This window comes from Coregonus lavaretus (genome assembly GCF_964263955.1).
Source record: "Coregonus lavaretus genome assembly, chromosome: 10".
Taxonomy (NCBI): Eukaryota; Metazoa; Chordata; class Actinopteri; order Salmoniformes; family Salmonidae; genus Coregonus; species Coregonus lavaretus.
In genome coordinates, this window is record NC_139997.1 from 50,362,751 (window position 1) to 50,388,717 (window position 25,967).

At 39.8% G+C, this 25,967-nt stretch overlaps 1 protein-coding gene and 1 pseudogene across 2 annotated transcripts; one reads left to right on the top strand and one right to left on the bottom strand.

The window, feature by feature from the left end:
• Positions 1–1,831: 1,831 nt before the first annotated feature.
• On the top strand, positions 1,832–4,376 carry LOC311136522 (transmembrane protein 126A-like). The gene is made up of 5 exons (XM_084170685.1): positions 1,832–1,945; positions 2,198–2,325; positions 2,907–3,100; positions 3,192–3,306; positions 3,534–4,376. The coding sequence occupies exons 2-5, from the start codon at positions 2,213–2,215 to the stop codon at positions 3,730–3,732; spliced, it is 621 nt and encodes a 206-aa protein (XP_084026811.1). The 5' UTR covers positions 1,832–1,945; positions 2,198–2,212; the 3' UTR covers positions 3,733–4,376.
• An 8,779-nt stretch (positions 4,377–13,155) lies between these two features.
• LOC311136521 lies at positions 13,156–23,318 on the bottom strand (annotated as a pseudogene). The gene is made up of 4 exons: positions 23,151–23,318; positions 14,036–14,617; positions 13,760–13,835; positions 13,156–13,236 (listed from the first exon to the last, which is right to left on the bottom strand). The product of its transcript is annotated as an uncharacterized misc_RNA (transcript).
• Between the last annotated feature and the right edge of the window lie 2,649 nt (positions 23,319–25,967).

Below are 25,967 nucleotides of genomic sequence, written 5' to 3' on the forward strand. Positions count from 1 at the left end.
TTACCTACAGGAGCATAACTTAAAGGCTAAAGGCAATTCTGTCCTACAAGCTGACATGGGTCTATAAGTGCTGAATGACAATAAAGAGCCACTGATGTTTTTTCCACTTGTGGCTGCAGTGGCGAGACACCGGTTGTGCCAGTTAAGTTTCTGCTCACCTTTTTTTCTTACAGGCATAGTTGAATCCTGGATCCGTATCAGTGATTTACTCCTGCTCTCAGTTCTCTTCAGTGCATCTTTAAAAGTTTCAGACAGTGGTAACCGCTAGGTAGGAAACCACATCATTGGCGAGTCAGTTGTGCTATAACGTGCGTGCCCTTAGGTTTCCAGTTTTGAAAGCTATATAGGCATTTGCTCCAACAGAATCAGTAGGCTAGTCTAAAACAATAGACTATAGCACAGGGCAAAACAGGCCACAAACAAAAACTATACTTGCAATGTGGCTGTGCATGCTTGTTCAGTTCATCTTCAGCAAAGATGTAGCCTAGCCAATGCTTCGCCGTAATGCATTCAGCCCGAAAGCGTTGAAGTTAAGTAATAAAAATGCAAAATCCTCCTATTTTCTGTGGTCCTGTGAAAAGTGATTTGTCTGTAGCTTGTGTAGGCTATATTTCCGATTAAGGTGCGCTAGTGCTGCTGTGCTGACAGGTGCAACGGCTGTCGCGCGCGTTCTGATGTTCCCGCACAGACAGTTGTCGGGAGATATTATCATGTAATGGACATTAACTATAGGCTAAGTGGTCGGTCGGTATATTCCCTCAATTTACTCACTTTTCTTGAACCCCGGCCCAGCGAGATTTTCCGAGTTTCTATCACTTCCCTTGCAGTTTGATGCTGGCATTGAGTCAATGGCGCTCCCATTTAATGACCTGGGGATTTAAAAAACTAAACCAATGGCAGTCCAAAGAAACGTTAAAGGTGCGGTAACGTTAATCCGCAGAGTGAAATATGCAACCAATACTATTTTAGCGCGTGAAACAACGTTGCAGCATGGGCTATAATGAAATGAGCAGGGGTAGCCGCCTATTTGTAGACTAACAACATATCAAGTTTAATTAGGCTACCTGGCAGCAATTCTTCATAGCCTAATATTTTATCTATTAATTTGGTGTGGCCCAGTTGGCTAAACGAACCAGGTGTGCAGATATCTATGGCTATCAAAATCGATAACATTAGCTGGCCAAAATGTATTGCAAGTCATACCACCACGAATAAAATTGATGGGCTCCATCCAATAACTCAGTTAGCTAAGGTTATGTAGCTGGTGTGATTCTCCGTCATCTTCCTTTGATGTAGCATAAGGCATTCAAACTGAAATTAACTCAATGCTCGCAAACACATGCATCATTGTAGTTTAACCAGCTTGAACCCTAAAACGAACCCCATGACAGTGAAACTGGAAGTTGTCAAAGAGTTCGGTTAATGATAGCCTAATTTCAGTGAGGATGTCTTTCCTGGATGTCAGTGCGCACGCGCCTGTAGGAAAATACCTGCCTGGCTGATCTTGCTGTAAAACGCATGGCTCTGCAATAACCCGTCTATTTTATACATTTCATATATTCTTTGCGAAATATCTGGAACTTCCTCGTCCTCTTATTTGCTGTTCCTTGGCTGCTGTGTCACATCACCACGTTTTTATTCCCAAATCTACAGCCACCGAATGGAAAGCTGCATCATCAGTACCCGTTTTAGCTTAGCAACGGAGAGGTTTGTAACTAGCTACACCTTGATTGACAAAACTTTACATCCAATGGCATGGCGATGTTTTTTGTCCAGGCTCGTGAGTACTGACCAATAGAATTGGTTGTGAAAGGTTCAGAGTTCACTCTGGTGCACGTGGTTTAAAATGTCTGCGCCCTTCCACTAAATAATGATACAGACGAAAATATTGAAACAGCTAAACGTTTACAGCACATAGCTACATTAGAGCTGAGACATCGCCAAGGTAAGGAAGCAATACTTGACAGTACAGCAATACATAAACTGGTGTTATTCCAGTGTAATCGTGATTAATAATATATATTTTTTGCTCACTGAACTAGGCTGCTTGGACGGGGTTTTATAAAATGTAATGTTGGCTAGGTAAAGTTACCACTCTCGAACGTGTTGCATACACGTTCACTCAGCCCTGTCAATGATAGCCTACATTATTGGTAGACAGTGACATTTATTTAAAAAATGTGGTCATGCATTGCAGGGAATCTTGCTGAAGATGTCAGAAACCAGCAATGTCGTTGTACAAAAAGGCACCAGCAGCACAGTTCCCAGAGCTCTGATCATTCAAATGATAGCGGAAAAATTCGAACGGTTGCCTGAACTTGACAGGTACGTTTTTGTAGGCCTATGCCATAGAGAATGATAGAGGTCTCTAGTTGCCAAAATGCTGTGTTAGCATGGGCAGCGCCACAGAGGGCATAGACTATTTTAATGTAGTCAACTGGGTGGGACTTCCACTTCATTGGCTGAACCCTCCTGGTGACCCTGTTGGAGTCATATCCAACCAGTTCATCAGGAGGGATCAGCCAATCTTGAAGAAGAGCATTTACTAATTCAAAATGGAGATAGCTTCAATGGTGCTGCCCATGCTGTCACAGACACTATAGATGGGTCAGCTAACAACTTCACGAAAACTATGCGCACGCTTCTGGCGCAGAAGTCTGTGTGTTGTTGTGATTCTGGATGGCCAGATCGCTTGCAGTAGTGATGGGGAAACTAAGCTTCCTGAAGCATAGTTTAACACGTGTCTGTTTTGTTGCTAAACAACCAACCCGTCTATAATGGCACAGGTACAAAGATGAGTCGTCCATTTCTATGGTCTATGCCTAGAGTGTTAATTGCCTTGACAGCCTTTTGCATTTTGCTCTCATAACATTAACAACCTATGAAATATCACTGTTGTTCTACAGGAAAATCTTCACCTATGGCCCCATGTACCTGGGAGGTAATGGGGCATTTGCAGGACTGATTGCCAACAGCTTATACAGGAGAGCACTGAATGTCACTCAAGGGCGTTTTACATCAAATCTCCCAATGGCTGTCCTACCATTCTTGACAACAGTGGCCATGTATAATGTAGCTGTATCTAAACCATTATTGTCTGGTGAGTGTGTAGTTGTTTTAGTTGCAATTCAAGTTTTCTACAATATTTTAATTGTTTCTGAATTGAATCTGACATTCTTAAACTCATTCAGGTGACCTTAACTGTCCAACCTGTGTCCTGATAAGAGGTGCCCTTGTCGGCGCAGTTGGTGCTGGTGTATATCCTATTCTGTTGGCTTTGCCTGTGAATGCAGGCCTTGCAACCAGGTATGTGCAACTCTTTCCAGTAGGTTGAAGTTGCCCCTAGACACTGATCTTGGGTCAGTTTTTGCATTTCCCCCACTGGTTAAGGTTAGGATTGGGGGAAGGGAAACTGATCCTAGATCTGTACCTTGTAAAATTAACCCCTGAGCATGTATCAACCACAAAAAGGTTTAATCAATGTGCTTGGCTGACTGAATTTGCATAATTATGCCATTCTAATTATCTGACAGGTACAACACTACACCAATGCCAGAAAAGGGAAACGTCCTCCGTTTTTGGATCAACATTACCCAACCAATCCTGAGGAAAATGGGTGTTGTGATAGTGCTACAGGTGTTCTTTGGCACCTACCTAAGCTCCAGACACTTTGACAGCTACTTGAAGTTGCTTCAGTTGTCCACATCAAATGGCGAGGAGCTTGTGGATTAAAACGGTATCAAACTAACCTAAATGTGCTCTGTATTTTTATTTTCTTGAGTCCTTGAATTACATGGACAAACATTTATCTGGATAATCGTAATGTAATAAGACTAAATTATATCAACGCTATCGCTGGAATAAATGTAAATTTATATGCAATGTCAAAGGGCAAAACGAAACCATGGGGATACTGCAGATTGTCATTTTTTCCGCTGTTTGCAATGCCGTCATTTACAGCTGTATCACAGAGGAGTAGAGGCCCATTCATAATTGTAATTCAAGCGGATGGCAGCATTCACATTGCAACGATAACAAAAAACATGGACTGATAACAATAGCTAGGATTTGAATATTGTCTAGAGTTCTAATTCCATGGTCTACATGTTACTTGGTCAAAGTGATGCAAAATCATTTCTGCAATGCATTGTAATTATGAAATTAGATTTAACTACTAAGGTAATGGAATCAGCACTGCGCTTAACTTCCTTCTTTGCAATTCGAACATTGATAATTAAATACTAAAACATGTGCCTGTAAAATGTGCCTAAAGTACTTTAGAATCTAGTACCCGGCTGAAGTTAAAGCAATCCCAGTGTATGTATGTATGTATGTATGTATGTACAGTGCATTCATAAAGTATCCAGACCCCTTGACTTTTTCCACATTTTGTTACAGCCTTATTCTAAAATGGATTCAATTGGTGTTTTCCCCTCAATCTACACACACAATACCCCATAATGACACAACAAAAACAGGTTTAGACATTTTTGCTAATATATACAGTGGGGAGAACAAGTATTTGATACACTGCCGATTTTGCAGGTTTTCCTACTTACAAAGCATGTAGAGGTCTGTAATTTTTATCATAGGTACATTTCAACTGTGAGAGACGGAATCTAAAACAAAAATCCAGAAAATCACATTGTATGATTTTTAAGTAATTAATTTGCATTTTATTGCATGACATAAGTATTTGATCACCTACCAACCAGTAAGAATTCCGGCTCTCACAGACCTGTTAGTTTTTCTTTAAGAAGCCCTCCTGTTCTCCACTCATTATCTGTATTAACTGAACCTGTTTGAACTCGTTACCTGTATAAAAGATACCTGTCCACACACTCAATCAAACAGACTCCAACCTCTCCACAATGGCCAAGACCAGAGAGCTGTGTAAGGACATCAGGGATAAAATTGTAGACCTGCACAAGGCTGGGATGGGCTACAGGACAATAGGCAAGCAGCTTGGTGAGAAGGCAACAACTGTTGGCGCAATTATTAGAAAATGGAAGAAGTTCAAGATGACGGTCAATCACCCTCGGTCTGGGGCTCCATGAAAGATCTCACCTAGTGGGGCATCAATGATCATGAGGAAGGTGAGGGATCAGCCCAGAACTACACGGCAGGACCTGGTCAATGACCTGAAGAGAGCTGGGACCACAGTCTCAAATAAAACCATTAGTAACACACTACGCCGTCATGGATTAAAATCCTGCAGCTCACGCAAGGCCCCCCTGCTCAAGCCAGCGCATGTCCAGGCCCGTCTGAAGTTTACCAATGACCATCTGGATGATCCAGAGGAGGAATGGGAGAAGGTCATGTGGTCTGATGAGACACAAATATAGCTTTTTGGTCTAAACTCCACTCGCCGTGTTTGGAGGAAGAAGAAGGATGAGTACAACCCCAAGAACACCATCCCAACCGTGAAGCATGGAGGTGGAAACATCATTCTTTGGGGATGCTTTTCTGCAAAGGGGACAGGACGACTGCACCGTATTGAGGGGAGGATGGATGGGGCCATGTATCGCGAGATCTTGGCCAACAACCTCCTTCCCTCAGTAAGAGCATTGAAGATGGGTCGTGGCTGGGTCTTCCAGCATGACAACGACCCGAAACACACAGCCAGGGCAACTAAGGAGTGGCTCCGTAAGAAGCATCTCAAGGTCCTGGAGTGGCCTAGCCAGTCTCCAGACCTGAACCCAATAGAAAATCTTTGGAGGGAGCTGAAAGTCCGTATTGCCCAGCGACAGCCCCGAAACCTGAAGGATCTGGAGAAGGTCTGTATGGAGGAGTGGGCCAAAATCATCCCTGCTGCAGTGTGTGCAAACCTGGTCAAGACCTACAGGAAAAGTATGATCTCTGTAATTGCAAACAAAGGTTTCTGTACCAAATATTAAGTTCTACTTTTCTGATGTATCAAATACTTATGTCATGCAATAAAATGCAAATTAATTACTTTAAAATCATACAATGTGATTTTCTGGATTTCTGTTTTAGATTCCGTCTCTCACAGTTGAAGTGTACCTATGATAAAAATTATAGACCTCTAAATGCTTTGTAAGTAGGAAAACCTGCAAAATCGGCAGTGTATCAAATACTTGTTCTCCCCACTGTATATAAAAAAAAGAAAAAAGTATTCAGACACTTTACTCAGTACTTTGTATAAGCACCTTTGGCAGCGATTACAGCCTCAAGTCGTCTTGGGTATGACGCTACGAGCTTGGCACACCTGTATTTGGGGAGTTTCTCCCATTCTTCTCTGTAGATCCTCTCAAGCTCTGTCAGGTTGGATGGGGAGCATCGCTGCACAGCTATTTTCAGGTCTCTCCAGATATGTTCCATTGGGTTCAAGTCCGAGCTCTGGCTGGGCCACTCAAGGACATTGAGACTTGTCCCGAAGCCACTCCTGCGTTGTCTTGGCTGTGTGCTGAGGGTCGTTGTCCTGTTGGCAGGTGAACCTTCGCTCCAGTCTGAGGTCATGAGCGCTCTGGAGCAGGTTTTCATCAAGGATCGCTCTGTACTTTGCTTCGTTCATCTTTCCCTTGATCCTGACTAGTCTCCCTGCCACTGAAAAACATCCCCACAGCATGATGCTGCCACCACGCTTCACCGTAGGGATGGTGCCAGGTTTCCGCCAGACGTGACGCTTGACATTCAGCCCAAAGAGTTCAATCTTGGTTTCATCAGACCAGAGAATCTTGTTTCTCATGGTCTGAGAGTCGTCATGTGCCTTTTACTGAGGAGTTGCATCCATCTGGCCACTCTACCATAAAGGCCTGATTGGTGGGGTGCTGCAGAGATGGTTGTCCTGGAAGATTCTCCCATCTCCACAGAGGAACTCTAGAGCTCTCTGAGTGACCATCGGGTTCTTGGTCACCTCCCTGACCAAGGCCTTTCTCCCCCAATTGCTCAGTTTGGCCGGGTGGCCAGCTCTAGGAAGAGTCTTGGTGGTTCCAAACAAACTTCTTCCATTTAAGAATGATGGAGGCCACTGTGTTCTTGGAGACCTTCAATGCTGCAGACATTTTTTGGTACCCTTCCCCAGATCTGTGCCTCGACACAATCCTGTCTCGGAGCTCTACGGACAATTCCTTCAACCTCATGGCTTGATTTTTGCTCTGACACGCACTGTCAACTGTGGGACCTTATATAGACAGGTGTGTGCCTTTCCAAATCATGTCCAATCAGTTGAATTTACCACAGGTGGACTCCAATCAAATTGTAGAAACATCTCAAGGATGATCAATGAAAACAGGATGCAGCTGAGCTCAATTTCCAGTCTCATAGCAAAGGGTCTGTAAATAAGTTGTATTTTATAAATTTGCAAACATTTCTACAAACATGTTTTCGCTTTGTCATTATGGGGTATTGTGTGTAGATTGAGGATTTAAAAAAATCTATTTTAGAATAAGGCTCTAACGTAACAAAATGTGGAAAAAGTCAATGGGTCTGAATACTTTCCGAAGGCACTGTATCTGTAAGGTCCCTCAGTCGAGCAGTGAATTTCAAACAGATTCAACCACAGACTAGGGAGGTTTCCAATGCCTTGAAGGGTAAAAATAAAGACACTGAATATCCATTTGAGCATGGTGAAGTTATTAATTACACTTTGGATGATGTGTCAATACACCCAGTCACTACAAAGACACAGGCGTCCTTCCTAACTCAGTTGCCGGAGAGGAAGGAAACCACTCAGGGATTTCACCATGAGGCCAAAGGTGACTTTAAAACAGTTACAGAGTTTAATGGCTGTGATCGGAGAAAACTGAGGATGGATCAACAACATTGTAGTTCCTCCACAATACTAATGTGAGTGACAGAGTGAAAAGGAGGAAGCCTGTACAGAATAAAAATATACAGTGTTATGTTTGGGGCAAATCCAATACAACACATAACTTAGTACCACTCTCCATATTTAAGCATAGTGGTGGCTGCATCGTGTTATGGGTATGCTTGTAATTGTTATGGACTGCAGAGTTTTTCCAGGATAAAAAAAATTAACGGAATGGAGCTAAGCACAGACAAAATGCTAGAGAAAAACTTGGTTCAATCTGCTTTCCACCAGACACTGGGAGATGAATTCACATTTCAGGAGGACAATAACCTAAACCCAAGGCCAAATCTACACGAGTTGATTACCAAGAAGACATTGAATGTTCCTGAGTGACTGAGTTAGTTTTGACTTAAATCTACTTTAATCTAATGGCAAAACCTGAAAATGGTTGTCTAGCAATGATCAACAACCAATTTGACAGCACTTGAAGAATTAAAACAATTATAAAATGGGCAAATGTTGCACAATCCAGGTGTGGAAAGCTCTTCGAGACATACAGTGAGGGAAAAAAGTATTTGATCCCCTGCTGATTTTGTACGTTTGCCCACTGACAAAGACATGATCAGTCTATAATTTTAATGGTAGGTTTATTTGAACAGTGAGAGACAGAATAACAACAACAAAAATCCAGAAAAACGCATGTAAAAAATGTTATAAATTGATTTGCATTTTAATGAGGGAAATAAGTATTTGACCCCTCTGCAAAACATGACTTAGTACTTGGTGGCAAAACCCTTGTTGGCAATCACTTTTCTTGTAGTTGGCCACCAGGTTTGCACACATCTCAGGAGGGATTTTGTTCCACTCCTCTTTGCAGATCTTCTCCAAGTCATTAAGGTTTCAAGGCTGACGTTTGGCAACTCGAACCTTCAGCTCCCTCCACAGATTTTCTATGGGATTAAGGTCTGGAGACTGGCTAGGCCACTCCAGGACCTTAATGTGCTTCTTCTTGAGCCACTCCTTTGTTGCCTTGGCCGTGTGTTTTGGGTCATGGTCATGCTGGAATACCCATCCACAACCCATTTTCAATGCCCTGGCTGAGGGAAGGAGGTTCTCACCCAAGATTTGACGGTACATGGCCCCGTCCATCGTCCCTTTGATGCGGTGAAGTTGTCCTGTCCCCTTTGCAGAAAGACAACCCCAAAGCACAATGTTTCCACCTCCGTGTTTGACGGTGGGGATGGTGTTCTTGGGGTCATAGGCAGCATTCCTCCTCCTCCAAACACGGCGAGTTGAGTTGATGCCAAAGAGCTCCATTTTGGTCTCATCTGACCACAACACTTTCACCCAGTTCTCCTCTGAATCATTCAGATGTTCATTGGCAAACTTCAGACGGCCCTGTATATGTGCTTTCTTGAGCAGGGGGACCTTGCGGGCGCTGCAAGATTTCAGTCCTTCACGGCGTAGTTTGTTACCAATTGTTTTCTTGGTGACTATGGTCCCAGCTGCCTTGAGATCATTGACAAGATCCTCCCGTGTAGTTCTGGGCTGATTCCTCACCGTTCTCATGATCATTGCAACTCCACAAGATGAGAACTTGCATGGAGCCCCAGGCCGAGGGAGATTGACAGTTATTTTGTGTTTCTTCCATTTGCAAATAATCGCACCAACTGTTGTCACCTTCTCACCAAGCTGCTTGGCGATGGTCTTGTAGCCCATTCCAGCCTTGTGTAGGTCTACAATCTTGTCCCTGACATCCTTGGAGAGCTCTTTGGTCTTGGCCATGGTGGAGAGTTTGGAAACTGATTGATTGATTGCTTCTGTGGACAGGTGTCTTTTATACAGGTAACAAACTGAGATTAGGCGCACTCCCTTTAAGAGTGTGCTCCTAATCTCAGCTCGTTACCTGTATAGAAGACACCTGGGAGCCAGAAATCTTTCTGATTGAGAGGGGGTCAAATACTTATTTCCCTCATTAAAATGCAAATCAATTTATCATTTTTGACATTCGTTTTTCTGGATTTGTTTGTTGTTATTCTGTCTCTCACTGTTCAAATAAACCTACCATTAAATTATATTTCTTTGTCAGTGGGCAAACGTACAAAATCAGCAGGGGATCAAATACTTTTTTCCCCTCACTGTACCCAGAAAGACTCAGAGCTGTAATCGCTGCCAAAGGTGCTTCTACAAAGTATTGACTCAGGGGTGTGAATACTTATGTAACTGAGAGTTCTGTGTTTCATTTTCAATATATTAGCAAACATTTCTAAAAACATGTTTTCACTTTGTCATTAATGGGTATTTTGTGTAGATAGTGAGAATTCAATTTAATCAATTTTTAATTCAGGCTTTAACTCAACAAAATGTGGATTAAGGGGTATTAATACTTTAAGGCACTGTACATTTGTGTTAGACCTTAATCCTAATGGAAATTAAAGCGTGCATTAAGTGATTATCAGGTTGTACAACAGTTCTGCATTTTGAATGTCCTCTGTAGCTCAATTGGTAGAGCATGGCGCTTGTAACGCCAGGGTAGTGGGTTCGAGCCCCGGGACCACCCATACGTAAAAATGTATGCACACATGACTGTAAGTCGCTTTGGATAAAAGCGTCTGCTAAATGGCTTATTATTATTATTAACTTGGCATATCGCACATTTGGAATCAAAGGTATTTTGAAATGAATTTGTGATGCATGAGCCAATGGCAATTTTAGTGATAGTAAGTTACACCTCTGAATCAGGATCGCAATGCAATGGTTGTTTCTCTGTATAAATCTCAGCCTAAGTCTACCTCATAGCTGTGTTTTAAATGCCCATAAACTGATATTGGGTCCTAAAATTGGATGTTATTTTAACACAAAGGTTCTCAAAAAAAGCATTCAACATACCCTATGTGCATAAGACCATCAGGTGTGGAATCATTATTTTTGAGTGGCCCGACATGGGAAAAGGTTTGAAAGTGCCATATCCTAAGGTAATGCAACTGATAAACAATGCAAAAATGATCAAATTTGGATTTTAAAACAGTCAAAATAGCATAACATTTAGTTGTCAAATGTCAAGTAAGACACTTGATGAGCAACATTTGCTTTGTAGCTCAGTTGGTAGAGCATGGCGTTTGCAACGCCAGGGTTGTGGGTTCGATAGAATAATGTATGTGCTTAACTGTAAGTCGCTCTGGATAAGAGCGTCTGCTAAATGACTAAAATGTAAATGTAAATGTATACTGATATCAAAATGTATAATGGACATTTACTAGCAGGTCAACCAGCCAATCTAAATATTGGCTGAGGATAGTTTTGATTTAAGTTAGTTGGGCTATATCAAATTAATGAATTCTCAATTTCACCAGTGTAGAATACATTATTTTTTGGAAAATGTTTGTGCAAATGACAACAGCCTTCAATTATAGTACATGTTATAGACAGCTAGTGCATACTAAAAGTCTACCACACAATCACATAAAAACTGGATGGAAACGTGGTTACTGAATCGATTTCAGTTGATTTGACCGTGACATTTTCAACATTGGACAGTAACCACCATCACCCCCATTGATTTTTGGTTAGCAGTGGCTAGAGTTTGATGTGGCTGTATTAAAGAAACCCAAATTGCACATTGCACTTACTTTCAGTGTGAGAAACCATTTAACTCTTAGGTCTTAAATACCAAACGTATCCTTTAAAGGCACAATACATTTTTCAGTCAACAGCAGCCCCACCACTTCGTTTGCAACAAAGCTGCGGGATCACAAGGCTGGAGAAATGTACCCACTGAAAATTCATAGGAGCTATGGATGCATGTAGTGACTGTCCACGTGAACATGATAGTTTTAAGGATATTTTGAAGCTATAGTGTTAATAAACATACATTTACACCATATATGCTTCTCTGGCTAAATATTCCATAGTTTTCATTAGAAAACTGTTTAGTTTGCATGCCCAAATAAGTAGCCTTGCTTGCCACTGTTATGACCTGTGATTTTTGGGCACTCACCGCATATCAATATATACACAGATTCTTGGAAGAATATAACTTATAATGCCCAATGAGCTTAGTACAACTGTTGCCCAAAATATAAAGGTTGTTTTAAACAAAGTATTTGTAAACAAACAATGTATAGCTTCAAAATATAAGTTTAAAACTATGATTTTGATCTCATGTACTGTCAGTCCTTTAATGCATAGCTTCATCTATGCATTTGAAGGTGGTTACATAACATTTCTCCAACCCATCCTTCAGCTTTATAGCAAACCAAGTATTTGGGTCTGCCATTTGGCTGAAAAACAAATTAAGGATTGTACCTTTAACAAAGTAAAAATGTGTGTATTTAGCTAACAATTTATTTTTCAGATGCAAAATGCCAAGTAACGCCTTGTGGATTCTTCACATTAAATATAAAATCACTGCCATGCCATCCAACTCGACAAACGTATGAGTGACACTTCCTTACATACATTATTTGTTAGACATTCAGACCTCAGAAGTGGTCTGTCAAAAAGAGTCAATGGCCTACGCTACCAGGTGTGTAAATCCTATTATATGCCTCAACCCCAAATTAATGGGAAAGATAAGTACTATCCAAAATGACTTAAAATTATCATTTTGAACAGCACCTGTCTTTTCTATTAATTTGTGATTCAGGCATATAGCTGGACATTAACTTATTCAGTCAGACGAATTGAGGTCTGAAAACACCTGAAGCCAATTTAAGAGTGAAATATTACTTTAAAACTAAATGCAGCAGCATTATGTTAAAAACAAGTACATCAGACTAGTAGAGTATGCTTTGAGCTCTCCACTCAAATTAAGCCTCACGTGTTTGGGAACCATTACCACATTTTTTTCAATTTTGTTGAGGAATTGATAGATCTTTGTCTGCAGAAAAAGCTTGCTGTTTGAAAAAGAGCAAAAGAGGTTAATATCAATTACATACAGCAACATTCAAGACAAAATACATAACTGAAACGCGTATAATGAAAATAAGATTTATTGTCAATCACTTTATCATACCCATGTTCCTGAAACATTGTTATCTCGTTTAGAAAAAAATGAAAAAAAATGTGTTTGGGACATGTTTCCTGGCACAAAATATTGTATTATACATAATTCTTCAAGACAGACTGACTCAGTTTATACAAAATTGGTGAAATCTATTTCTATCAGGATTACCACATCAATAATACGTTGTTTTTTTTACAACTGGGTTACATTCAAAAGTGTCAACACAAGTCAAGTTAAACTTGTGAAGAAACCATTATATGACCGCTGATATTGTCAATGCAATAGGTAGTGGAACACTTGTCATCCACAATATATTCACTACTTTTTCCAAAGGTGTGGTGGGATACTGGTAAAAGCCAGTCACTTACACTATTTGTTATACTACCTTAAAAAAAATACCAGGCCAAGTTGGCAGCAGCAGGTTCCGCCTCTTCAGCTTCCCCGACAGCGGAATCCACTTTAGCAATAAAGAAAAATAGGGGCGGTAAATAAAAACATCCTTCAGCAGAATAGTGATGTTTCACAAAGAGACCATTTCTAACCAAGCCATGGTAACCAACTATATTTGTTGTTTTCCCCCTCCAATTCTGTTTGAGAGCCAATATGAACTAATAATCTTATACTATAAAACTATTTGTGAAACATCAATCTCTTTTTTTCTCCCCCCAATAAAACTTGACTGCTAAATTCAACAAGCTCCCCATTTCTTTATATTTGGGAGTGAAATCAGTTAGATGTATATTTACAGGTTAAATTATTTATGCATAGAGCTTAATAAAAGAAAAGTTGAATATAAATTGAAGTAACAAATTGAAGTAATTACTCAACTCAAACTAAAAGAGAAACATATGTTCCAGTGTAAACCTAAAGTTACTTTAAAAGCCTCTGGTGAAGGCTAAGACAATGAAAACTTGAAATAACCTTGAAAAACATCTGAGAATGTATCAAATCATCAGCTTTTCTTGTTAAGAGATCCTTACCATGGAGCCAAGCAGACAGGGACGTTCTGTAACCCAGTCATCCAGCATGGTAGAACAATCACCACCTAGAAGAAAACTGGCAACAAGGTTTAACGAGTAACATGTTCTTATATCATTGGTTTCATAAACATTTTCACACATGCTAATTCAACACTTCTTAAGTAATGATCTCAAAACAGTTTTAAGTGTTCATAAATTCCCTTGATATATTTTACTCTGAAGTTAAATCAGGTTCAGTCTCAACATCTGAAAACAGATAAACGTACTTGACCCTACATTTTGAATGATGCGCTTGCACTCTCTGCACACTTCGTGCAGAACTCCACTGAGACGTGGTTCTTGTCCACGTGCAGACAGACGTCACCAGAGGTCTCCTTCTCCATCTTCACATGTTTGCTGGGCAAGGCATAATCGTGGAAGATAATTTCATGCCGTTCACCCAGCTCAGCCTTGACAACAGCTGGGCTAACATACTCTCGTTGGCCAACACTGCTCTCAGGTACCTCATCTCATCTTCCAACCTCTTATTCAATTGGACGTTTACCTGTTTAAGGACGTGGTTTTCTGACAACAGAGACCCGACTTTATTCTCCAGTCCGTTGACGTATTCCTTCTTTTTCAGACTATTCATTTGCGCAGCGATGGCGTTCTTGTTGATCATGCGCCCGGGTGATCTCGCCACTTCCTTTTCTGAACAGCAGACACTCCTGGCGATGGCGTCCTGGACGCGCCGATTCCATAATCTTGATCTGTTGTGTCACCCACACCTAATTCGGTCAATCTAATGTCGAAAAGAGGGGAGACTGCATCCTTCTCAAATGTCCAGTTTAACTTGTCGATTCCAAATAAATCATCAAGCTCTTGTCGTATCGGGTGAATGCTGGCAATTATTGCTGATAAACAAAGGAGTCCGCTCATACTGAACTTTGATCATAAGGTTTATTCATATCACAAGCTTTCAGCATAAGTTACAGGTGACATGCCCACCCGGAGAGCGACGCCTCAGATTGCAATGGCCGCTCTGGCCTCTCTTTGTCTAGCCCCTACTTATAAACAATGCAAAAAGATGGGTGGCTCCCTCTGCTGTCCAATCACCCGTCTCCCCTGGGGCGTCACCCCACAAACGCCACATTTGACCTAACATAAACAACATTCCATTTCTTCATGAAAAACATTTAACAAAGGCATAATCCTAATACACGACATTTCCCCCCTTCGAGACTAACTAAAAGTCTCGAAAACAAACAGAATAGGATTATGACCAGTAACAATTTATCTTATTGAGTATCTTTAACATTAAACCAAAAAACATTATCCTCTAGAGTGTAAATACCTTTCTATGAAATATGAATAATTGTTTATGAAGTGTGAATACATTACTATGAACTATGAACAAATCTTTATGGAGTGTGAGAGCGAAAAACTGTCCGGCAACCTTCGTTCCAAATCCATCCATCAATCAAGACAGTAAAATTCTCTCACGGTCCCTCTGCCCCAGGCAACCACCTAGGTACTCCCGATAAACTCATAAACAATGTAAATGCGTTTGAAACTATGATGTAATTAAATACACATGTAAGCCCCTGCAAACAAAATCCTATCCAAAAAATGTCCACTCTCAGGCTGGTCAACCCATTGGACCCTACAGTGGACCTCTCCCTGCCTAGACTCCCTGTCCCTAAGCATCAACGAAATAAACAAAAACATCTAAGATCCCCACATGTATCCAATAACATCAAATATCATTCTACAAAAATTTATACGTAAGAGTATGACACAAATTATGTATTACACATGAAATATGTCTATATTTCATTGCAGACACTGGAATGTAGTCCACTACACTTCATCTCCCCGTAGTCTCGACTTCCAATGGATTGTTGATGATGGAATCGGAATCTTTCCACACCCTCTTTGTTTCATCTCCTCCAGTCATTGTCCTTTCACATTGTCCCTTCATATTGTCCTTGTTTGAGTATTTCAATCTCCACATATTCCCCCAAATGCTTCTGGAAGAAAAGAAAAGACCAAACAGTATCTTTTGCAAAACAACACTTTCAAATTGAACATCAATATCAACTAAGAATATAAAAATGATATATAAATGATATCGATATATAAATGATATATAAATGATGTATGAATCACATTATCCTATTCCCCCCCTTTGATTCATAAAATCATACTAAAAATCACACTAATATTGAAAAAAAATTGAAAAATGATCAAATATTCAAAAAAATATATTTATCCATTAGTACTCCATCCAGACCCCCTTGTCCATCTTCATCCAGATCAGGAACAGTCAACAACGGCATCTGAGTGTTGTCTCCAGGCATCACTCTCCAACCTATCTCAATATCATAGCTTTCTCAAAGGTCAGTAACAAATTACAAACATCACACACAGTGCTATCAAAACTGCTATTAAAATGTAATCCATCACTGCTCCTACTGGCCTAACTGATCTTGCAACCAAGTCTTCGCTGACCATCCAGCTCCTTCAGATCTACCAAATGCATCCCTTATATTCTTCAATGCATATATAACCCTAGTGATAATATCTGAACTATCTGGACTCAAAGTATAACTAATATTATCAATATGATCTTCCCAAATGTTACACCATACCATGGAAAAAGTCCCCCCCTCTCTCTTGGACTCATCCTTCAATGATAGGCTTGAAGACTATGACATGTCTCCATGTCTTTTTCATCCTATTTCCAACCCTAGATTTATCTGTGTCCGGTGGTACCCCTCTTTTAATGGTAGAAACCTCATATGGAAGCTTCAACGTTGACATGTAACAACATCCTATCCATCCATAGGGTAAGAATATATATGCTTTATCACCATAAACCCTCAAAATATCTCTAAAATTCCCAATAGTCACATTGTCAGGCAAAAGCTAATCTTTTAACCCTCAAAGTCCTGCTCTTCTTACTAACTGGAACATAAAAAGTAACATATTTCTCATTACTACCCTTAAGGTCATGCATATCCAAAGTTATCATATAACATCACAATCTGATATTCCCATAAACATACCCCTTACATCATATGTTTTATTAGAACAAAAACAACTTTTAGCCCTCAATGGTTTCACCTCCAATACTTCAGGATTCGCTGTTACCTGATTTTACTTCCCATCTAACAAATTCCCATAGGGTAATTCATTTAACCAAGAACATCTAAAACCTAGGCTTAAACAAATGTTCTGACAACGACATTATTTTATCTGTTACTGATTGTTGTTGCTGATACACCAGTCATGACAAAGCATAAGATTGACACATACTTGATAGAGGTCGAACGACCGTCTCTAAAATGTTTGGCTGGAATTCTCAACAGACATAGACCCTCAACATTCCTCACTGATCTTACAGAATGAGCTGCTGGAACCAAAGATTCCTACCTGCTATCTTTAATTTTTCACAACAGAAGAATCAAACCCATCCATTTAGTTTCTCTCTTCCCTAACGAGCGGTACTGATCAGATACCTCTCCTTGTCTGTCATTAAAATCAAAGACCTCATCCTGTACCTCCATGATAGTATCCTTCACTATTTCAGATGAATCTATATTCTCTCTACCACTATCTGCTTTCCTTTTTTAACCCTATCCTTACTAAGTTGTTGTTTGTGTCTGTGTCATACTTCCTACATCTGTTACCGCCGTCGTATCATTAATCCCTTTCCAAAGTTACCATTAAAGTAGTTGATTTAGTTGATGTATTAACCTTAATTATTTCTAGTGGGAAAGCTACCGATATCCTATGTGCATTATTTACTGTTGGAGTGACTACTGTAATCTACTCCTCCTGAACTCCCTCGGTGACTGTGGAAGCTTCAACAGACCTCAACTCTTCCATTATAATCGTTACTTTACGAATTACATAGCCTTTTAACCAATAATTCTTAACCGGAACAAATTTTAATGCTTGCACTAGATAAGTACACATATATTCTCCCTGATCTTTCTCTGTAACATTACGCAAAATAAATGAACAATCACTCATAACCCTCTTCCACTTCATATTGTTGTACAAACTATACCTCCTTTGATTAGGTGCAACAGCTTCTACTCCTGGTCCTGATAACAATACTTCTTCTCCATAATTATCTCTCCATGTGGGAGGAACGTCCCCATCCTAACCCTAATAAGTATTTTTCCCCCTAAAATTGGTACTGGAGCTATTGGTTCCCTTATAATCAAATGCGATATATTTATGGCTTTAATAACTATCAATGTTGAAAGAGTTAAATTGCTTCTCACTGTTGTTTTAATATACTGAAGTGTTGATGTCCTTATTGTTATTGTCACGATCGTCATTCATAGAGGAGGACCAAGGCGCAGCGTTGAATGCGAACATTTTATTTATTAGAATGATCCCACGATCAAAACAACAAAACGAAACGTGACGTCCCTGGTTACATAAACAAACCAACACGGAACAAGAAACCACAAATAATGAATGCCTAACGGCTACCTAAGTATGACTCCCAATCAGAGACAACGAGCTACAGCCGTCTCTGATTGGGAGCCACCCTGGCCAACATAGAATTACAACAACTAGAACATAAACAAATGAAAACTCACACCCTGGCTCAACATACTAGAGTCCCCAGAGCCAGGGCGTGACAGTTATTTCATCTAGTTTCCCCAAAGCTTTGAACTCTTTGCTTGTACTTCCATCTATCACCACTAGTGTCCCTTTTTCCAACTCTCAAGTCCTACCTCTAATCCCTGACTTTCAAACTTTTGATTATAAAAAATACACCTATAATTACCTTGATCTCCCTGCTGGGAACTGTAAATATAGATACTCAATCACCCTCAATCTTCTCTTATCATTCAGCAACACATACTTTCTCAATGCATCTGCTCCTAACAGATCTAAACTCCTACCATATCTTCCCACTAAACTCTAAAATTTCCTTCACCACTGTTCTCTCTCTTACTACTAACTTTGAAACTTAGCTTACTGTCTTAGAGTCCCTTCAACCTAGTTCTCCTAACTTATTTTAATCTAATCTTTTCTCCTAACCTTTAAAAACCTTTTCCACTGATTTATTCACAAAATCCCTTTACCACCAAATTTTTAGAATAGGTGATTGGGAAGTCCCCACTTGCTTCTGACTTCTTTACACACAGACTTGGCAAACGACTAAACACCCTTTAGCCTAGCCTGAAATCTCTTGGTGTAAGAATGTAACCCAGAATAACAGTCACCCCTTTTAACTTTATTTTTCAGACAGATTGTCTAATAGGCAGTCTAATAGATTATCATCCTTCCTATGATATTATCTTTTTAAGCAAATATGATTCCCAAAAACCCTACTTTTTTTAAATCCTCTACCAGACAGTCGTCTAGTGTACATCTTATTGTACAATTCAATTTAAACAATGCATCTCTTCCCAACACTGCAATAGGTATATGTTCTAATATTAGTATGTCTATTTTAATTTCTCTTTGATTTTTATAGCAGAGCTCAATTGGTTCCTTAAGAGTAATTAGCTGTTTTACTACCTCAAATCCCTATCCTAATTAGTTAATTTTACATAGTGAGATGTTTAACCTCTTTAGGCTGAACACAAATAAGTTTTTCCCCTATTCACCATTATTTCTCATAGTCCTCTGTTTTTACTTCAATTGTTAGATATTTTCTCTTCTTCTCTAATCGATGTTATCAGCTGACACCCCCCTTCGTACCTTCTAGGCACTCTAGAATCCTTAGGGTTCACCTGGAGAACAGGTGATCTTGACTGCCCCTGTATCTTCCTTAAAAATGTTCTCTGTTGTTTCCTCCTTGCCCATTGCACTCACAGGTAAAGTGACCACCCTGTCCATAATTATAACAGTCTTCTGGAGATTGCTGGAAGTGTAGCTGAAATCTTCCTCCTCCTTCTAAGCCTTCTCGTCCTCTTCCTCTCCAATTCTGTGTCTGTCCAGAAACTGTCTGTGGATATGGAACACCTGGTACCCCCCTTGGTGGCTGGTACAATTGCCTTTGATATTGTTCAGTTGAAGCTGTAACAGTGATTGTTGATTTGGTTCACTCTGATTCTTCATAACCAAAGCTTCTCTTCTCCACCAGTTGTATGATTGAGTTTTCTGAGAGTTTCTTGGTCCTGTTCTTTCTTGCTGTTGACATATCCGGATTCTTCCACAGCTTATATTCTAAGTTCTGTCCTCTAAATATCATCTTCCATCATCTTCTTACTTTTCTTCAGCTTCTTGGCCTCAATGTATTCTTCTCCTCCAATTCTTGGGATCCTTTTCTCCGCAGTTTCTCCTTCTGTATCTGCTCTTCTTGAGTTGTTCATCCAGTTGTGTTACTTCTTCTAAACTAGTCGCTTTATCCAGGCATGATAAGCATCGGTCTATATCTCCTTCTATTTCTTCTGTGCCAGTCCTTGTAGGACAACCTCCTTTTGAATACACAGCACCTTTAGTCTCCTCTTTATCGCTGTCTTCATCTGAACTCGAATCTCTTGTATCCTTCTTCCTTCAACTTCCATCAGAGATCAAATCTCTAGTATCCTTCTTTCCTCTCTTGCCAACTTCCTTCTGATCACAGAGTCATATCCACCCATGATCTCTTCTCAATCACTCTGATCTTCATCTTCATCAAGTTCCATCTTCCTTAACCTCACTCTTCTCTTCCAGACATCTCATTTTCTTCCTTCTGGAGTTTTGGATTCATCTTTCTGGTCGTTTCTGCTTGTCCTCTATCTATTATTCGTTCATCTTCCTCTCCGATGCAATAATCACCCTGCTGGATGATCACTGGAAGCTGAGGATAAACATCCCTAAGCTCTACTTCCTTCTCGTAAGGTGGGTGTCTTTTTGCTGAATCCGTATGTGAGAAAGGTGTACTAACTTCTGCCATTAGTTTTTCTGTCGCCTTCTCTATACCGTTGTTTATCTTATCGCTGGCATCTTTTATCAGTTTTTGTTTGAGAATGAAGGGCAACTTTTGTTTCATTTGCCGGATAACCTAGCAATACTTTAGTTAAAGGATTACTATTTTGTACTATATCAACCGGTGTAATCCCCTTCATAGCCTTGCTGTCCTTTTTCCCCATTATAACTACCCTTTTATATTCCTTTATTGTGAATTATTTTATTTTAGACTATATAGCCTATGGCTTCCCCCCTTTAATTATTAATATAAACTAAACAACAACAAAAAATCAATAAAAATATGAATATGAAAAAATTCAATTAAAATTTCTATTCAAAAACCATTTCTAATTAAAATAAAAAATCAATTAAAAAATCAATTAAAAATTATGAATAATTAAAACCAATTTTTATTTCTATATCATATCTTACCAATTTATATGTTCTAATATTAGTGGTGGTTATCTTACCACAAGCCATCAGGAAAGTAAATGTAAGTTAGTCAACTTCAAAGCAATCCCAAAAACAAAGCCTTCTAACCTTACAACACTACAATTCCCATAAACCCCCTTGCTCTATAAGCACCTAATTATTTAAATTTTACAGAATAATGTCAGTCCTTGATTCCCAACACAACTGTAATTAACCCCAGTGATGCACAGAGCCTCCCAAATGCAAATGTTATTCAAATGATCAGTCTGTTGCCAAGCCTCTGTGAAATTGTCATAACTTCAGATATCCTGTAGGGGAAGATTTTGTAACCAGACCAGTACCAAACCCTTTTTGACTTGATCCTCTGTCGCGTCACGTGACGTGTACGTGACCCCCTCTCTTTCTCTCTCCATTGTTCCTCTCATATGACAAAAACAGAGACACAGGAAAAGATTTTAGTAGTTAATGCAATACTGAGTTACTTCAACCATATTCAATATTCCCCCACTCACATTCGCTTTAAGACTTAATTCAGGACTAAATAGATCGCTCAAAAACATTTTAATTTAATTTTTTATTTATTTTAATCGTCTTTTAATTTAATTTATTATAATTCGTCAACATATATCTAATTTATAAATTCACTACATCTCAACAAATAGTTTCATTTTCAAACACCAGCCGTTTAACGATTAGAAGATTAGTGTCCAAATCTCTCTTGTCTGTGGCTATTTCTCTGTCTCCCCCTGCAGCGTAACAGAAATATGACCCATTTACCCACAATCCCATGTTGTAGGTTTAGTAAAATCCCACGCATGCGCGATACATTCAAAAATACTTTTTCACCGTGGAAGGGAGATTCTTAGATCTCTCCCCAACCCCAAATAGACGGTTAACAGTCCTGCTGTGCCTCCGTTTTCCCCTCATAGTCAACAACATTTAACAGCGCTCACAAAACATAGAACCTGAATTACACAGACAAACATAATTTAAGAGGCTTTATCCCAACGCAGTGGACCTCCACGGTCACATGTTAGCATGCAGCATATTAGCATTTAGCCTTAGCATTTAGCCTTAGCCTGTATGCACCATGTAGCATAAAAACAATGCACCTGACATTGCGCCTTTAATTACTTTTTCCTTTTTCCTAACTTTAGGCTGCCGTGAGTTCTGGATATTTTATGAGCGGTCCCCCCCAAGCAGATATCCCGTCGGATAGAAGATGGGCAAGCAACCCCCACTAAATCTACAACCAAACTCCAGTCCAGGACTGACTGACCTGAAACCCCTAACGCGTTACCAGGATTTTATGGCCCACCCTTCTGGGGTCGCCTCGTTCGTTCCGAGGGCTTATCAAATCCTGCAATGTCCTAACTTGTATACATATCTTGGCCCCGATTGTTCTTGACTTACTATTCAAGCAACACATCTCTATAAACAATTTATAGGCTCTACCCACTTTTGCGCTGTTTTACATTTTTTATAATGATAAGCCAGACCCCCAGTTATCAGCAATAACGCCACACGAGGCACATTTCGGTCCTAATGGTACATCCCTCCAGTGTACAATCACATAGCATCCAAACTAACAACTTCCAAAGCTGTGAGGAAAACTCACCCTTGTCTGGCCATGACTTCAAAACGAGTTAGCTTGGCGGCAACGAATGCAACAAAGAAGATTTGCAGACCAGCCCCACGTTGGGCGCCATTTGTCGTATCGGGTGAATGCTGGCAATTATTGCTGATAAACAAAGGAGTCCGCTCATACTGAACTTTGATCATAAGGTTTATTCATATCACAAGCTTTCAGCATAAGTTACAGGTGACATGCCCACCCAGAGAGCGACGCCTCAGATTGCAATGGCCGCTCTGGCCTCTCTTTGTCTAGCCCCTACTTATAAACAATGCAAAAAGATGGGTGGCTCCCTCTGCTGTCCAATCACCCGTCTCCCCTGGGGCGTCACCCCACAAACGCCACATTTGACCTAACATAAACAACATTCCATTTCTTCATGAAAAACATTTAACAAAGGCATAATCCTAATACACGACACTCTAATCCAACTATACTATCTCCATTCTCTGAGCTAATTTCTTCGTAGGGACTCGTTATAAAATGTATCGTTTCAACAAAGTCAGTGACTTCAATTTCAAAAGGACAATTTGAGATGTGCACCTCCACATCGGTGTTGTCTGAACGACCTCTTCGTCTCGTGATCATTTTAGCTTTTGACGACGGGCACCACCAATTTATTCCCGCTCCAATCTAGATTATCTGTGAGGATACACATAAAGTAAGGACATTGATTAGTAACATTGTTTTTAATTAGGTCTGTTTAATGAATCTGTTGGGTTTCATGGCCCCTAGCAATGAAAGACAAATATTTTAGCATGGTGTCCTGTTCAGTGAGTAAATTAAGCCTATTCTTCAGATTCCCTGTCCATTATCTCAATCTCCATTGGGAAGGGCCTTCTGTCTTGAGGCCAAGCACGTTTCCTTTACCAAATACAAAATCAGTAACATCTTCTTGTGATCCAAAACTGTTGCATTAACAAGTTGTATCTAGTTCGCTAGCTAATGTGTTCTTTATTGCTATATATGTTTGTGGCAAGGCTTGCCTCAGCTAACATAGCTAGCTAGTTAGGTTCTAAAGAACATGTTCCTGATAAATATAAACTAGAGTTGGCTTGCTAAATTACCATCCCTAGTGAATAAGTTGTTGGCAACATCCTCCTCATAATATCTGTGTGGGTTGGTCGAAAAAAAGGACAGAGTTTGAGAAACCCTGGTGTAAAGCACAGCAGAGAATTTGACCAACCTTTACTTGGTGATACTTCAATTCCTGACTTGGAAGACAGACAACACTTCTAAACTTCCATGTTTAGTTGCATAGGGTTCGTTTGAATTTAGAAAATGCTCCGTTACTAAATTATATAAAATGTTTTGGTCATGAAGTAATCCAACAATGTGTGCGCCCTGTCTTCATCAATGAGAAGATTTGAAAATAGACAAGATGGCAGCATACACATTATTGGATTAAGTACTTCATGGAGCAACAAATGTATTTAATTTAATAATGGAGCATGTTCTTAATTCAAACGAACCCCATGCAACTAGTCATGGAAGTATAGAAGAATTGTTGTCTTCCAAGTCGGGAATTGAGAAGGTATCTCCAAGTAAAGGGTTTTCACTAGTTACCACCACAGTCAATGGCTATATCGTAAAATATCATGAAAACAAATATTTGCTTTTTGGTCTTAATTTAAGGTTAGGTACTCCTTACCCTTGCCACCTCATTCTCCTTCACCCTAACAGGGCACTCCCAAGAATTCAGGCACATGTTCACCTCCACAGATGCAACATTTCCCTTCATCTGGCATACGATGTTCTTCCCTTCTGCACACACTTGACACATTACCAAATATTTTACATTTAAGACACTGAAGGGGCTTGTACACAAAAGCTCTTACAAGGTATCTCATGAATCCTAACTTTATATGAGAAGAGAGAGACTTTTCATCAAAGAACAGTAGCATGGATGAAGTGAATTTATTTTCTCTGTCCACCATACAGGTCAGTCGACGTGCACCAACCACTCCATCGATGTCTTCAGTTATATCCTCTGCCTTTATTTATTGCGCAACCCCCTTGATAGGCGCCCTGCTACAAAAATCCACGCAGGAAACATTCCACTCCGATATCTTTTTGAGTCTTAAAACAGGCTTCTTCTGCTCCGCAGACACACAAAAAATCAAAATAAGACCACTTCTTGTGACTCTCACCGACTCCACACTTTCCAGATTTTCCTGGAGACATTAAACGGATTTCCCAAGTAACATTGATCCAAAACCCTGACTCCGACTAAAAACTAGTCTAGTGGTTTCCTATTTTCCAACATAGCTTTACTTCTCGTTTCCCTTTTTCTTCGCCACTGTAACCCACTAATTCTCACTTTCTGTACTATTAGCTTGACTCAACTCACCAGCAGTTTCAAACAAAACCTCAGTTTCCACAATCTTCTGTCCTAACCAGTTCTCTGACCCGTAAGAGCCTACCTAAACCGTTCCACCGGGTTGTCGCTGCTATGCCATTTTGGTGAGGTTTTACGCGGGACTAAATCCTTTCATGGTCTTTTGCGGTCCCGGAATTCCAACTCGGGAATTTGGGCCTCTTTCTAGACCTCCGACCTGAAGATCACTGACGTCATGATTTGACCTCGTATTTTTCCCAGTTGTGTTGAACGCACCATTAGAAAGTCTGTGCTTGGCGCGTCGTTATCTGCTCTGGGATATCAACGATTTTTATAACTAACCCAATAACTAGGCTCATTGTTCTATATGTGGAGTAGTCAATAGTCAACACAGCCACAAAGTCAAAATTGGCTATATCGTAAAAATTCGAGATTTTTTTCTTGTTGCTTTTTTATCTTATTTTAAGGTTAGTAGTGTGGTTAAGGTTAGGTTTAAAATCGGAATTTAAGAAGATACATTATAGAAATAGGTGGGGTTTGTGACTTTGTCTTTGTAGTAACCATGGTAATAATTGTACTTTTTTTCTATTTATTTTCTATAAAAAAAATTTTTTACAGTAACATGTAAAACACAAAATACAGAACAGCCAGAGGCATTACACAGAAAAATAAGGAAGAGAGAAAAAAATAATAATACAAAAAAACGAGGTAAAATCATGACGTCAGTGATCTTCAGGTCGGAACAATAGTTTGCAACTGCAGCCCACAAGTTGAAGTTCAAGTTTTAGTGTCACATGCACAAGTACAGTGAAATGCCTTTCTTGCAAACTCAAAATCCAAAGCAATAATCAATAACACTAGAGAAAAAAAACACAACAAATAAGAATAGGAAATATGAA